We start from the raw sequence: 13793 nt of genomic DNA, 5'->3' as shown, positions 1-13793 counted from the left end.
CCCTCTTCTCCAATTCTGCAGTTTCCAGGAACATGCAATAACCCGGAGCCACGTCCCCTGTGTCTGGGGGTTTTATTACGGCTGCGGGCTGCTTTACAGCTCACTCCCTCGCAGTCATAAAAAGAAAACCCCAGCCCCAGCGATGCAGAGCTGCCGCCCCAGCGCTGGCGGCTGGGGGATGGAGGGACAGGGAAGGCGGCTGCCTCTTCCTGGTCTCCTTCCATTTTACAGGTCGTTTCCTAGCAGTAAATTTTGTGATTAGTCAAAAAAGGAAAAAATCTAACCAAAACCCCAAGTTCCAGCCTCTTGCCAGGTTGCTGGGGCTCTTTGCAGTTATTGTGCGTTGTCATTTTTAGCTTTGTTTATGGCAGGAAGGAGATGGCAAGCAGAGGGGTGAGGGCTGAAAAGTATTTATTTTGTCAAGTGGCTGTTTTTGAAGGAGGGGGTTTCGCCTCCTGACTTGCTCTTTCTTCCTGCTGCTCCTGGTCCCCAAAAGTAGCCCCCAGCCCAAACCTGTGACTCTGCAGACTCTGATCTGGTGCTTTCCCCCAGTTGCGAGGCTTTTTCGGAAACCCTGGCTCCCAGCTCTGCCCTGGGGGGTGCCAAGACCTGCAGAAATAAAAAATTTTGCACAACTTCCAAAGGGAGCTGATCCCAGGAGCCCTGGCCCTCCCCAGTGTCATGGATCGGCTCCCCACATGCACCCAGATAAAACCAGCAGCTACTTTCCCCTGGTGACCATCAGAGCCCAAAGGCTTTGCTCTGTTTGCCAGCTCTGGGTGGGGATGGGGTCCAGAGGGGAGGACCCCGCTCTCCCAGCTGAGCGCTTCAGGCGGAATGTGACCCATGTCCCCTGTCCCCAACAGACATCGACGAGTGCCGGCTCAACAACGGCGGCTGTGACCACATCTGCAGGAACACGGTGGGCAGCTTCGAGTGCAGCTGCAAGAAGGGCTACAAGCTGCTTATCAACGAGAGGAACTGCCAAGGTAAGGGCCAGCGGGACCCTAGCACCCTGCCCTGCCCGGGGATGTCACCTCTCCCTGCCTGGGGATGTCACCTCTCCCTGCCCTCCAGCATCTCTCAGCCCTCCCATGCTGCTGCTGGAGGAGTGCGGGCCCGTTACTCATTCCTCTTTGCTTTCCTCTGGACTGTGTACGTCCCTCAGGGGATTAGCCTTGGATTTGGGTTCTGGTCTGGGGCGTAGCCCTTTGATCTGCAGAGCTGGGCTGCCGCCCCAGCCCTGCTCCCGAGCTGGGGATTTCTGGGCTCTTCTCGCAGCAGAGTTAAAGGCAGCAGTGAGGCAGATGCCAGGTGAAATCCTCTGGCCTCACTCAGGGCTGGGATGATGGTCATGACGTTCCCTGAAGCCCCGTGGGCTGGGATGCAGCTCTGCCCGAGCGCGGGGAGCATCCCTGCCAGCAGCCCTGGCACCGAGCATGCCCCAAGCACAGGACCATGGGCTCCGCTCTGGAGCACCCATGCCAGGGGACTGGGGACCCCAGCAGCACCCCACGTGTTCTGGGAGGGCACCCTGAGCTCAGCACCCACCCTGGCACCTTTGGGCTTCTCCCAAGCTGCTCTTCTTTATTGCACAAAGTTTTTGCTAGCGATCCCACAGCAGCACAACCGTACCTCCCTGCTAAAGCACACATGCTGACGCACCGGCTGCTGCCTTCCCTCTCAAGAGGCTGCCGTTCTCCTGGGATGGGTGATGGGAAGCGCAGCGGGACATGTCCTGCCTTGCCTCTGTGCTTCCGCCAGCTGCCCTGCGGCACGGGCTGGATCGTGCCCTGCTCGGGGACGTGCCATTTTTGCAAGCCATCAAGGCAGAGCAAGGGTTTCAGTAGCTTTTGCACTGGGATTCCTCCTTCCCCCATCTGTTGGAGGGCAGGAGTTGTGGGGAAGATGCATCTTGCTCACTCCAGGAGGAGCTGGCTGCTCCGTGCTGCTCCTTCCATCTTTTTCTCCCCATCCTGACATCCTCCTACACATCCCACAGAACCCCAGCATGTTTAAACAACCCAGCAGGTCACTGGACTGTGCCGGGGGGAGCATGGGGCTCTGCCCCCCCACCCATGGCCAAGGCCAGCAGAGTGGTTGTGCGTGAGCCCAAGCATTGCCTCCTGAAAGCACACGGCCGGGGAAGGAGGGGGCTGGCGTGCTCCAGGGCTGTGACCGCTTTCATCTCCATCCAGGTTCTGCGCTCTTGGGAGTTTGACGTGAACGTGGCAATTAACTTAATTAAGCCAATGAAATGATGCTCAAACCCGGCGGGTTGGGTTCACCCGCTCAGCCAGGCCTCCCTGCCCTGGCGAGGTGCCCTGTGGGGCAGAGCAGACATCGCTGGCACTGTCCCCAGGGCAGGACCTGCCCGCACAGCATCCCTCCTTGGCACCAGGCAGGGCCCTGGCTGGGCAGCAGCTGGAGGCTCTGGCAGCTGCCCCGTGCCAAGGATGCAGTGCTGGCCCCGTTTGGCTCATTTGAGGTGCAGGGGGTTTGCAGGAGCTAGGGGGAAGGGGGGCTGGTGGGGCAGGGGGCTTCTGCACCCATGTAGCAGCAGCTAGAGCGGGCGAGGAAGGAGCTTGGAGGCCAGCAGGGTGGGAGTGCAGGGTCCCTGAATGTCCCGGCGCTGGACCCACAGAGCATCCTAGTGTTGGATCCCCAAAGCAATCTGGTGCTGGATCCCTGGAGCATCCCAGTGCAGGACCCCACAGCATCCCAGTGCAGCCCCTAGCTTGCTGCAGGAAGGGAGAGAGCCCTGGTGCCTGGGACTGCCCTTCTGCCGTGCTGGCCCTCACCCCCCACTTTGCCTTCCCTCCAGACATCGACGAGTGCTCCTTCGACCGGACCTGCGACCACCTCTGCATCAACACCCCCGGCAGCTTCCAGTGCCTCTGCAACAAGGGCTACACACTGTACGGGCTCACCCACTGCGGAGGTAGGGCTGGCTGGGTGCTGGCAGGAGGAACACATCACCCCACCGGGTTCAGGTCCTGGGGAGGCACACGGGGCACCCAGGCATGGGGCAGCCCCATGGCATGGGGGACCCCTGGGGATGCCGCTCGCCCCAAGGGCCAGCAGGAAGGGTCGGTTCCCCACATACCCTGAGCTGGGGCCAGGCAGGGAGGGGGCTCGCAGCCAGACGCTGGTGTCTGCAACTTCAAACGGAGCGACAGGAACAATTTGCGACTTGTCTGCAGCGGGAGAGAGGGAGAAATCCCCAGCGTTTTTGGCAGGGAGCTGGGACGGGGTGGGAAGGGGAACATCAAAAGGGTTTGACTTAAGTTTCACAAGGCAGATAGCTCCCAAGGGCGGGGGCGTGCGGCACCCTGGGAAGCGGGGAGGCAGATGAAACACACTTTGGGGGTGTTGCTGGAGCGTGTCGTGGCAGCGGTGCCATCAGCCCGGGGAGATGGCAGCACAAGGCTGGGTGCTCCGGCATCACCTGGCTGGTGAGGGCAGGTGACCCTCCTTGTGCTCCCGGTGTGAGCCAGCATGTCCCCTGGGATGCTCTCAGTGTGACCCCGCAGCTGCGGGATTGCTGGCTCCCACCGATGCTCCCACCGAGGGGAACCTGTGCAGGGAGGGCGCTCTGGGGGGCAGCTCCATCCCTGGCTGCTCCCCACCTCCGCCCCTGCTTCATGGCAGACCTGGAGAATCACCCCCTGTTTCGGGCCGGGGCGGGGGGTCCCCACTGCGGGGAGAGAGGCCGGGGCTGCCAAGCAGCTGCCTTTTGAATCTGCTAAGTGCTTCCATGTCGGCTGGGCTCGTCTGCTGCCCCCCGCAGCTCCCCAGCCCGCCGCAGGGCCAGGCTGGGCTCAGCCTGGGTGGGCTGCACCCGTCACCACCTGGCCCTTAGGGACACCAGGGTCGGGGCGTCCCTTGTCCCCATGCGGCTGGCGTGGCTGCAGGGAGGAGGCACAGCTGGAAGCGCCCTGCCGTGTGCGTCCCCATCTCCAGCTGGGCACGGCTCCTGCAATTTATCCATCCAAAATCACAGCCCTGAGACAAGGCAGCGATTCGGTGTTACAGCTGGGGGGGGGTCCTGTTGCCCCTTGCCCACCGCCTTCTCCTGTTTTCCCTGCAGACATTGACGAATGCAGCATCAACCGGGGGGGCTGCAAATTCGGCTGCATCAACACACCCGGCAGCTACCAGTGTACCTGTCCCGCCGGCTGCAAGCTGCACTGGAACAAAAAGGACTGTATAGGTACATCAAGGCGGGGGATGCTGCCGATGCCCTGTGGCTGTCACTTGGGGCTGTTGGGATTAAGGTCAGGGTGGGGGGAGCACGGGGGTTTGGGGTGTCCTGGTGAAGGGATGCTCTGGGCTGGGCTGCTTTTGGCTGGGGCCCCCTGTCCATCTCACATGGGTCTGGATGGGGTGTACCATGAGGTGTTGCCCTGCTCCTTCTGCCCTCAGTCATCTCATTGCTTTTTTGACCATGCTTGGAGCTGGCTGGGAGCTTTTGCACCAGCAAATGTCCCTAAAGGAGTTGTCTTCATGGCCCTGGCCATGCCCTGGTACCTGACTGGCTCCCCCTTGTCAGAGACAGGCTGCCCCTGCAGAAAAATTGAAACTCCACCAGTCACATCTCACATGTCCAAAGGAGGAGGGGGGAGTGTTGTGCCGCTGGTCTGGGGTCCCCATGCCGCGCTCTGGCACCCTCTCCTCCCCGGTGAATCCCCCTGCCACCTGGGAGGGCACAGGGCTCCCTTGTGGGTCCCTTGTGGGTCTCTGGGCTGTGCCAGCCACGGGCGTCCCTGCTTGTCGTCACCAGCCGGCGCATGTCCCTCAGAGCTGGTGAAATGCCTGCCAGGTTCGGTGCCACCACGAGCCACCCTCACCTGCAACAAGACAGGCAAGAAGGACAGCTGTGCCCTCACGTGCGCCTCCAAGGCTCGCTTTCTGCCAGGTACCGGCACCGCTGCCACCGCCGGCACACGCAGGGGTTCCCCCGTTTCCCTGCATGGCCCAAACTGGGAGGGGAGAGGAGTGGCTGCAAAGGTAGGGTGCAGAGCACCCAAGTAGTGACCGGGGTGAGCGAGGGAGGTGGGTGCTTGCGGAGGGGGCTCACTGCTGGGTGTAGATCTGTGGGATGGGTCCCTGGTGCTGGGCATCATCCCTTCATGGCACAGCTGTGCCTCTCTGCATCACCCCGGCAGAGCATCGCGGGGACTGGGCGGCCGCTCCAGCATCCCCCAGCTCCCATTCCTCCTTCCCACAGAGTCCGACAGCAGCTACACAGTGAGCTGTGGGACCCCCGTCCTGCGGCAGGGTGGCCAGCAGAGACCTGCCAACAGCAGCCAGCAGTGCCTCGGTAAGGGGGCTCCCAGGGTGCCTGCGGTCACCCCCTGCCCCGCGCCGGCGTTGTTGAGCACCCGCCTTTTCTTTTAGAGACTGTCGCTGCACCAATCAAGCAAAAGGCTTCCTTCAAGATCAAGGATGCCAAGTGCCACCTGCACCCACGGGCCAAGGGCAAGCAGGACGAGGCCGGCAAGGCTGGGGCACAAGGTGAGGTGTGACGGCGGGGGGGTGGCAGGGGTGCCCGTGCCCCCCGGAGGGATGGGGTGCTGACTTGTCCCCCCGCACGCAGGCGGTTCGGCACCTTGCTCCGACTGCCAGGTGGCTTTCGTCAACCTCAAGTGTGACTCATCCAAGAAGGGGAAGGGCCGCCGGGCTCGCAACTCCTCCAACAAGGAGGTGACGCGCATCACGCTGGAGTTCGAGGCGGAGATCAAGCCAGAGGAGATCACAGGTGGGCACGGCACTGGCTTGGCCTGTCTCAGGTGCAGGTAGGGGGGGGAGCAGGGGGACTGTGGTGGGACCAGAGGGGTGGGGGTGGGGGACTAGGGTGACAGTGAGGGGACCAGGGGGACAGTGGTGGGACCAAGAGGATGGTGGTGGACCAGAGGGACGGAGGGGACAACTAGGGTGACAGTGAGGGGGACCAAGGGGATGGGGGAGAGGACACCAGGTGGACGGTGGGGGGACCAGGGGGATGGTGGGGGAACCAGGGGGACAGTGTTCAGACTAGGGGGACAGTGGTGGGACCAGAGAGATGGGGGGAGGACTAGGGTGACAGTGAGGGGACCAGGGGGATGGTGGTGGGCTGGAGGGATGGAGGGGACAGCTAGGGTGATAATGAGGGGACCATGGGGATGGTGGGGGGACCAAGGGGACAGTGGGGGAACCAGAGCGATGCTACAGGGATGGTGGTGGGACCAGGGGGACATTGAGGGGACCATGGGGATGGTGGGGGGACCAGGGGGACAGTGGGGGAACCAGAGCGATGCTACAGGGATGGTGGTGGGACCAGGGGGACATTGAGGGGACCATGGGGATGGTGGAGGGGACAGTGATCAGACCAGGGGGACAGTGGTGGGACCAGGGGGATTTGGGGAGGACTAGGGTGACAGTGAGGGGACTAGGGGGATGGTGGTGGGACCAGGGGGATGGTGGTGGACCAGAGGGACAGGGGGTACAGCTAGGGTGATAATGAGGGGACCATGGGGATTGTGGGGGGAACCAGGGGGACAGTGGGGGAACCAGAGCGATGCTACGGGGACTGTGGGGGGACTAGGAGGACGCAGGGAGGACCAGGAGATGGTAGGAGGACTGTGGGGGGGACCAGGAGGAAGGTGGGGGACCAGGGGGATGGTGGGGGGACCAGGAGGACAGTGCCATCCCCATGCAGCAAGAAGAGCCAAACCAGTCCTCATCCCGCACCAGACTGGGACACAATGGGCAGCCCTTGCAACTGAGCCTTTGGGAGATGGTTTTAACCCTGCTGGGTTTCCCTCTCCACCCCTCTTTCCCCCGGCACCCCCATTGCCCCCTGCACCCCCAGCCAGCTGCAACCTGCAGTGCCTGCGACAGAGAGTGGAGAAGAAGCTGAAGTCGGCCATCAAAGCCCTGAAGAAGTCCATCAACCAGGAGCGGTTCCTGCTGCGCTTCGCGGGGATGGAGTACGAGGTGGCGAGGAAGCTGAGTGTGGCCCTGGAGCGGCAGGAGAGCTGCGGGCCGGGCCAGCAGCGCCTGGGCGCCAAGTGTGGTAAGGAGCGTCGGGGGGTGCCTGAGCTGGGGGACCCGCCGCGTCCCCCCCCGGTGGTGACAGCCCCTCCGCCGCCTGGCTGATGTCCTCCCCTGGCTCTCAGTTAGCTGCTCGCAGGGAACGTATTACCACGGCCAGACGGAGCAGTGTGTCCCCTGCCCCCCCGGCACCTACCAGGAGAAGGAAGGGCAGCTCTCCTGCGACCTGTGTCCCCGCGGTGATGCTTTTGGACCGGTGGGAGCCACCAACATCACCGGCTGCACGGGTGAGGGGGGCACGGAGCGGGGCTGGGGGGCACACGGGGGGTGGCCAGGCCTGCAGCCTCAACCATCAGCCACCTCCAGAGGAGGAGAAAGCCCTGAGCATCCCCAGGGCCCCCAGAAGTTGCTGGTTTGGGCATTTATCGTTTAGAGGGGACCCCGGGAAGGGCAGCGCTGGCTCTGGATGCTGCCAGGGCTGGGTGGGGAGAGGAGCCGGGCGTGGAGCAGGAGACCCCTGGGCACACGGGATGCCAGGACCGAGCGATGCCTGTGCCCACAGGTCAGTGCCCCCCCGGCCAGCACTCAGCCGATGGCTTCAAGCCCTGCCAGCCGTGTCCCCGTGGGTCCTACCAGCCCGAGGTGGGGCGGGCGCTCTGCTTCCCCTGCGGCGGGGGGCTGACCACCCGCCACGAGGGAGCCCTCTCCTTCCAGGACTGCGACACCAAAGGTAGGTCAGAGCCGGTCCCCGGGGAGGGGGGCACCCCACCGGGCTGTGCCCGTGGCTGATGCAGCCCCCTTTGCTCTCTGATCCCCCCCAGTCCAGTGCTCACCCGGGCACTACTACAACACGAGCGTCCACCGCTGCATCCGCTGCGCCGTCGGCACCTACCAGCCCGATTTTCGGCAGAATTACTGCATCGCCTGCCCTGGCAACACCACCACCGACTTTGATGGCTCCACCTCTGTGTCCCAGTGCAAAAGTAGGCGAGCAGAGGGGTGACGGAAGGGGGGGGCAGGCACGCTGTGGATTGGGGTCCTTCCTCAAAAGCGTTTAAAAATCAATTAAAATAGAGTTTGGGGTCATTTCTGTGCTTTATGCATGCAGGCAGGTGTGGGGGGATGCATGGAGTGGTGCTAACAGAGCACTCCCCTCCCCCCCCCTGCCTCCCCAAGTAAAGCCCCCCCATCCCAGTGCCCACGCCACTGGTTCCCAGTTGAACTGTCTCTCCATGCCTTGCAGACCGGCAGTGCGGGGGGGAGCTGGGCGAGTACACAGGCTACATCGAGTCCCCCAACTACCCGGGGAATTACCCCGCCAACGTTGAGTGCACCTGGAACATCAACCCGCCGCCCAAGCGCAAGATCCTCATCGTGGTGCCGGAAATCTTCCTCCCCTCCGAGGATGAGTGCGGCGACGTCTTGGTCATGCGGAAAAACTGTAGGTAACCAAGCGTGCTGCGGTGCTCAGGGGAGAAGCCCGGGGAGGAAAAGGCTGGGGTTTGGCAGAGCTGCCTTGGGCAAAGAGAAATCCATGTCCCCAGGCAGCAGGAGGGGATCTGGGGGAATTGGGTGAGCAGGGGGGACCGGCATCACCCTGCTGCCCTGCTGTCTTGCTGGATCAGGGGGATGTGCATGGGCTAAGTGTGGGCTGAGTTGCACACCCAGGTCTCAGCACTCCTTTTTGGGGGTAAAAAGCCCCATTTGGAGCTTTCCCAGAGCAAGGGAGGAATAACAATATCCCTGGTATGTAACATGAGGGTTAGGAGGGGTCTCAGCCTCGCCGGACACAGATAATCCCCATCCCTGGTGCCCCGCTTCGCCCTGAGCATTTAAGCCGAGTAAGGCTGGAGGTAGCTCTGCTGATGGGCATCCGGCATCACGCATCCCCTCGCTGCTCCCTGCAGCCTCCCCGTCCTCCATCACCACCTACGAGACGTGCCAGACCTACGAGAGGCCCATCGCCTTCACCGCCCGCTCTCGGAAACTGTGGATCAACTTCAAAACCAGCGAAGCCAACAGTGCCCGGGGCTTCCAGATCCCTTACGTCACCTACGACGGTGAGCACAGGGCGCAGGGGGACCCCATCCCAGCGTGCCAGTGCCCCCCTGCCTGGTTTGGTACCCGGGTCACCCCCAGTTCACACCTCCCATGTATTTGGGGGGAGCGGACTCAGGGATGGGGACCAGAGGTTTGGGGACAAGTGACAGCTCATGCCCTGACCGTGTGTTTTGGCTGGGTGTTGCAGAGGACTATGAGCAGCTGGTGGAGGACATCGTGCGGGACGGCAGGCTCTACGCCTCCGAAAACCACCAGGAGATCCTCAAGGTGAGTGTGTATCCCCCACGTCCTCGCTGCCTGGATCGCCGGGGGACGCTGGCACGCAGGAGCATCCTCCCCTTGGCTGTGCCCCTGTGCCCTCCCTGCGCTTGTGGCTCCGTTTGGGGTGGGATGGTGACCCTGCCTCCGGCTTGGCTTCCCTGCAGGACAAGAAGCTCATCAAAGCTTTCTTCGACGTGCTGGCGCACCCCCAGAACTACTTCAAGTACACGGAGAAACACAAGGAGATGCTGCCCCGCTCCTTCATCAAGCTCCTCCGCTCCAAAGTCTCCAGCTTCCTCCGGCCTTACAAATAGCCCCCCGCACCCCCGCCGCCAAGGAAACCCTCTTCTCCCTTCCTTCTCCTTTCCAATTTTCTCCTTCCTCCGCTCGGCTCCAGCAGGACCACCGCCTCTCACCCTGCAGAATGTCCCCCCACGATTTCTCCGCTGCTCCCCGCAGAGCCAAGCCCCCATCCCGGGGGGGATGCTCCGGTCTCATCCAGCTGCCGGCGAAGCCACTCCTCTCTTCCAAAGCAGCTTCTTCATTTTAGGAAACCAAAGCACCGGTCCTTTCGCCGTCCTCTGTCCTCCCTTTGGATTCCTTTACGCCAGGTCTGTCCCCGTTCTACCGGCAGCCCGGGACGTCGGGGGGGGGGGTCACCGTCCTTCCAGCCCCCACAGCTGGCGCCGGCTGCAGCCCCACCGAGCCCTTTCGCCGAGGAGTGCAGGAAGGTAACGCCGCATTTATCGCAGCGCCTGGGTCGTGGGTATCGGCATCAGAGATCGGGGGAAAAGATTGTTCAAAAGCCTACTTGATTCAAAAGCAAATTTAAAGGAGAGATCGGCAAAGCACGCCAGCGAACAGCAACCGTGGTGGCTCCAGTGGCCGTCCCGCTGGAGAGCCGCGCTGGCGCTGGGAGGAAAGCACAGCCAAGCCACATTCCCGGAGAACAATGTCTGGCTGCACGGGAGAAAACAGGGAGCAAAGGAGAAGGACTTTCAGCCGGGTTCATTTTTATTTTTTTTCTCCCCCCCCCCACTCCAGACACTTGTGCCAAGAAACCAGACTTTCTTACAAGCTCTGCCAAAGAGTAACTCAGAAAAGCAAGCTTTGTGAAGAGCAGGAGTAAATGTTTGTGCACTAGGATATCCTCCTTTCTACCTTTTCATATGTATTAAGTGCAATCATTTGAGTCTTCTTTATATTATTTAGAGGGAAGTTTTTTTGGTTTTTTGTTTGTTTTGGTTTTTTTTCTACTAGAAACGACGATATTTATACCTGCCTGAGAAATGAGAATGTGCGTCTGTAACAAAAACCCCCACCCACCCAAAGTGACCCCAGCCCTGGGCTGCCGCTGACCGGCGGGATGGCGTTTTCAGGCCTTGCAACCTTTTCTGCTGCATTTGTCCCCGATAAAACCCCCTGTTTGGGGAGGGAGACGGTGCCTCTCCAGCTCGGCATGTGATGGATGGGGTGTTTTTGCGGGGGGTCTGAGCATCCCGGTGTGCTGGCGGAGGAGCTGGAACCGCCAGAGTGGCTGCGTGCTGTCGGGATGCCCCGTTTGTGGGTGCAAACCTCGGCCCTGTCACCTGCTTGTCACAAACTGTTTTGCTTCCCTGCAGGGGCTCAGGGACAAGCTGAGACCTGGGGGAGACGGGGGGCAGGTCCTGAGGCAGGGTCCCAGGGGGCAGCCTGGGAGGAGATGGGACCTGCCCCTCCGCTCAGCCCCAAACTCTCTCCCCCAGGTGTGGAGAGCCCTGGGGGGGCAGCCATCCCCCCTCAGCTCTTCCCCGTCCCTTTGGCTCCATCCCTCCACGCATGCCCATCCTGCTGGGGTGCTGCCGGAGCCCCTCCCCGCGGAGTGGGATGCGGATCCTGGGGGACCCCGTCCTGCCACCGCCCCTTCACTGCCACCTGCCCTTCCCAGCTTCGCAGGCAGGCACGGCTGGGGACAGTGGCCAGGTCGATGTCACCAACGGGTTTGTCCCCCAGCATCTTCACTTGGCTGGACAGGACCCCTGGGGACAGGCGACTGCTGCCACCGGTCATCCCTCTTCCTCCTCCCTTTCCAGCCCCGCCACCAGCTCTCGGCTGTCACCTCCCCATGCTTCATCCCCATCTTCATCCTCCCAAAGAGCCAGGGCTAAATGTGGTCGCCTTGCCTACAGCCTTCCTCTTGGCAGGTCCCCTCCCATCCCTGTCACCGCTCGACCTTCACTGTCCCTTTGACCACATCTGGGCTGAGCCCTGCTCTTAATGAACCAATAATTTATTGCTCTGCACGTCCCACCAGGTCTGTCCTTGCCGAAACCGGGAGGCAGCTGCCGGCGCCCGCGTTTTCCCTCCTCCGTCCGTGCTGCTCCAGCACCCCGGGAGCTGGTGCTGGGCTCCATGAGGGGCTGCGGGCTGGGTGAGCGCTGGCACAGGGGACTGAGGTTTGTCCCCAAGATGTGTCGGTTGGAAAAGTCTGTCCTGATTCATCCCAGCTGTGGATTTACCCCTCCTGCTGCCCGGCTCCCAGCCTGTTTGGAAGCTCGACATCTGCGGGCTGAGCTGTTTGTCACTTGGTTGGTGTCTGAAAGCAGCTGCTTTGATGCACAAAAGCTGTTGTAGGGATTTGGGGGGGGGGGGGGGAGTTTATTGCTCTGGGGCAGTCGCAGCAGAGCAGTGACCGTTGAAAGGGTCTTTCATATTTAGAAGGAAAAAAAAAAAAAAAACAAACAACAACCAAACAACAGCAAAAATAAAAACAACCCAGGAATGACTAACCCCGCTGCGGCAGCCCCGGCGCGATGCAGCCACTCGTGCTCTGAGTTTATTAATTCTTTGTGATTTCACGACGGGGCGGCCGTGGCCGTGACCCTGCGGGGCACTGGGGCTCCTGGAGCCTCGGGGTGTCCTGCTTGCCACGGTTGTGGCTGCACTGGCCACCTCCGCTCCCCTAAAGCGGGTTTGGAAGGATGCGCAGCACATCCCGAACAGCCAGACACCTGGTAACACCTCCTCCTTTCACCAAATCTCCCAAATAAACCCCCCAAAAAAGTCCACGGGGCCACCAGACACCCCTTCCCCTGCAGCTCGGCCCCTCCACGCCCACCCCTGCAACTCAGAAAGGGTTTGAAGGGCTGAAAACTGCCGCCTCAGCCACTTCTCGGGGGTATTGAATGTTTTGATGCGGTGAACAGAAATAAGGGGCGTTGGGGTTTTTTTTTTTGGTTTGGGTTTGGTGGGTTTTTTTTTTTCATGTTGGAATATTTATATCTGCCTTTTGCAGCGGGCCAGGACTTACCATCTCCAGCAAAAATGATTAATGAGAAAAGATGTAGTTCATGAAGTTATTTGCACTTGATTAAAAGACAAAAAAATGTATCTGAACTTTGTACAAAGAAATGTTTGCATTTTGTATTGTCTTTTTTTAATTATTAAATGGAATTTCTTGGTGTTGTGTTGATCTTTCAAAAACTGGCCCTGACGCTTATTTTAAAAGTTTCTAACAGCAGGATCCGGAGCCTTTTTCATTGTTTTGTTCCCTCGGATGCTCAGACAAGCTCTTCTCAAGGGCACGGGGGTTTTTTGTTTCCTCCAGAAGCTTAAGTCCTACACACTTCCATAAGCTCACCAGTCACTACACAACCTATTTATATATGTTAATTAGATGCAACGTAGCTCAGTTTTGGCCCAGAACGTGGAGCTGGACAAGGACTCGCTCAGAGGGAAGCAGAAGGGATGGGAAACACTTTACCTTGCCCCCGAGCTGAGCTGCAGCTCAACTCCCAGCACCCTCCGTTCCCTGCATCTCTAGGTAACTGGGACCAGCTGGAAGATGCCCATCAATACAACTGGGACCAGCTAGAAGATGCCCATCAATACAACTGGGACCAACCGGAAGATGCCCATCAATACAACTGGGACCAACCAGAAGATGCCCATCAATACAACTGGGACCAACCGGAAGATGCCCATCAATACAACTGGGACCAGCTAGAAGATGCCCATCAATACAACTGGGACCAGCTAGAAGATGCCCATCGATACAACTGGGACCAACTGAAAGATGCCCATCAGTATAACTGAGACCAGCTAGAAGATGCCCATCAGTATAACTGAGACCAGCTAGAAGATGCCCATCAATACAACTGGGACCAGCTAGAAGATGCCCATCAAGCCCTCATGAGCTGCTGCTGGGCAGGACCCCCGGCCCCACTCGCTGGTGGCTGTGGGGGCAGCAGAAACCTACAAACCCCAGTGCCCCCCGCCCACTTCCCCGAGCAGGGAGGCTGCTGGGACTGGGCAGGTCTGTGTGCACAGTGGTGACCGCAGCACCACGAGGCAAGTGTCCCCTCTGCAGGTGAGCTGGGGCTGCAGCACGGCTGCTGAGGGTCCTGCCCACGCCACGCGCCTTCTGCTGTGCTCAGCACCGCAGTTCTGGGCATCCT

General features: G+C 60.7%; 1 protein-coding gene across 1 annotated transcript in view; it reads left to right on the top strand.

Moving 5' to 3' along the window:
* SCUBE3 (signal peptide, CUB domain and EGF like domain containing 3) overlaps positions 1 to 12962 on the top strand; it is a 28751-nt gene extending 15789 nt beyond the window's left edge. The window contains exons 6-18 of the mRNA XM_080367766.1: positions 867 to 989; positions 2825 to 2941; positions 4091 to 4918; positions 5231 to 5323; positions 5401 to 5517; positions 5600 to 5761; positions 6854 to 7057; positions 7161 to 7322; positions 7598 to 7765; positions 7857 to 8018; positions 8279 to 8476; positions 8943 to 9363; positions 9522 to 12962. Of these exons, the coding sequence (XP_080223892.1) occupies positions 867 to 989; positions 2825 to 2941; positions 4091 to 4918; positions 5231 to 5323; positions 5401 to 5517; positions 5600 to 5761; positions 6854 to 7057; positions 7161 to 7322; positions 7598 to 7765; positions 7857 to 8018; positions 8279 to 8476; positions 8943 to 9363; positions 9522 to 10092 (3326 nt within the window). The 3' untranslated portion in view covers positions 10093 to 12962. The remainder of the gene's footprint in view (positions 1 to 866; positions 990 to 2824; positions 2942 to 4090; positions 4919 to 5230; positions 5324 to 5400; positions 5518 to 5599; positions 5762 to 6853; positions 7058 to 7160; positions 7323 to 7597; positions 7766 to 7856; positions 8019 to 8278; positions 8477 to 8942; positions 9364 to 9521) is intronic.
* Positions 12963 to 13793: the final 831 nt, after the last annotated feature.

This window comes from Falco punctatus, assembly GCF_963210335.1.
Source record: "Falco punctatus genome assembly, chromosome: 17".
Classification (NCBI taxonomy): Eukaryota; Metazoa; Chordata; class Aves; order Falconiformes; family Falconidae; genus Falco; species Falco punctatus.
Note: the sequence above shows the minus strand (reverse complement) of the source record. Positions and strands in the feature narration are given on the sequence as shown.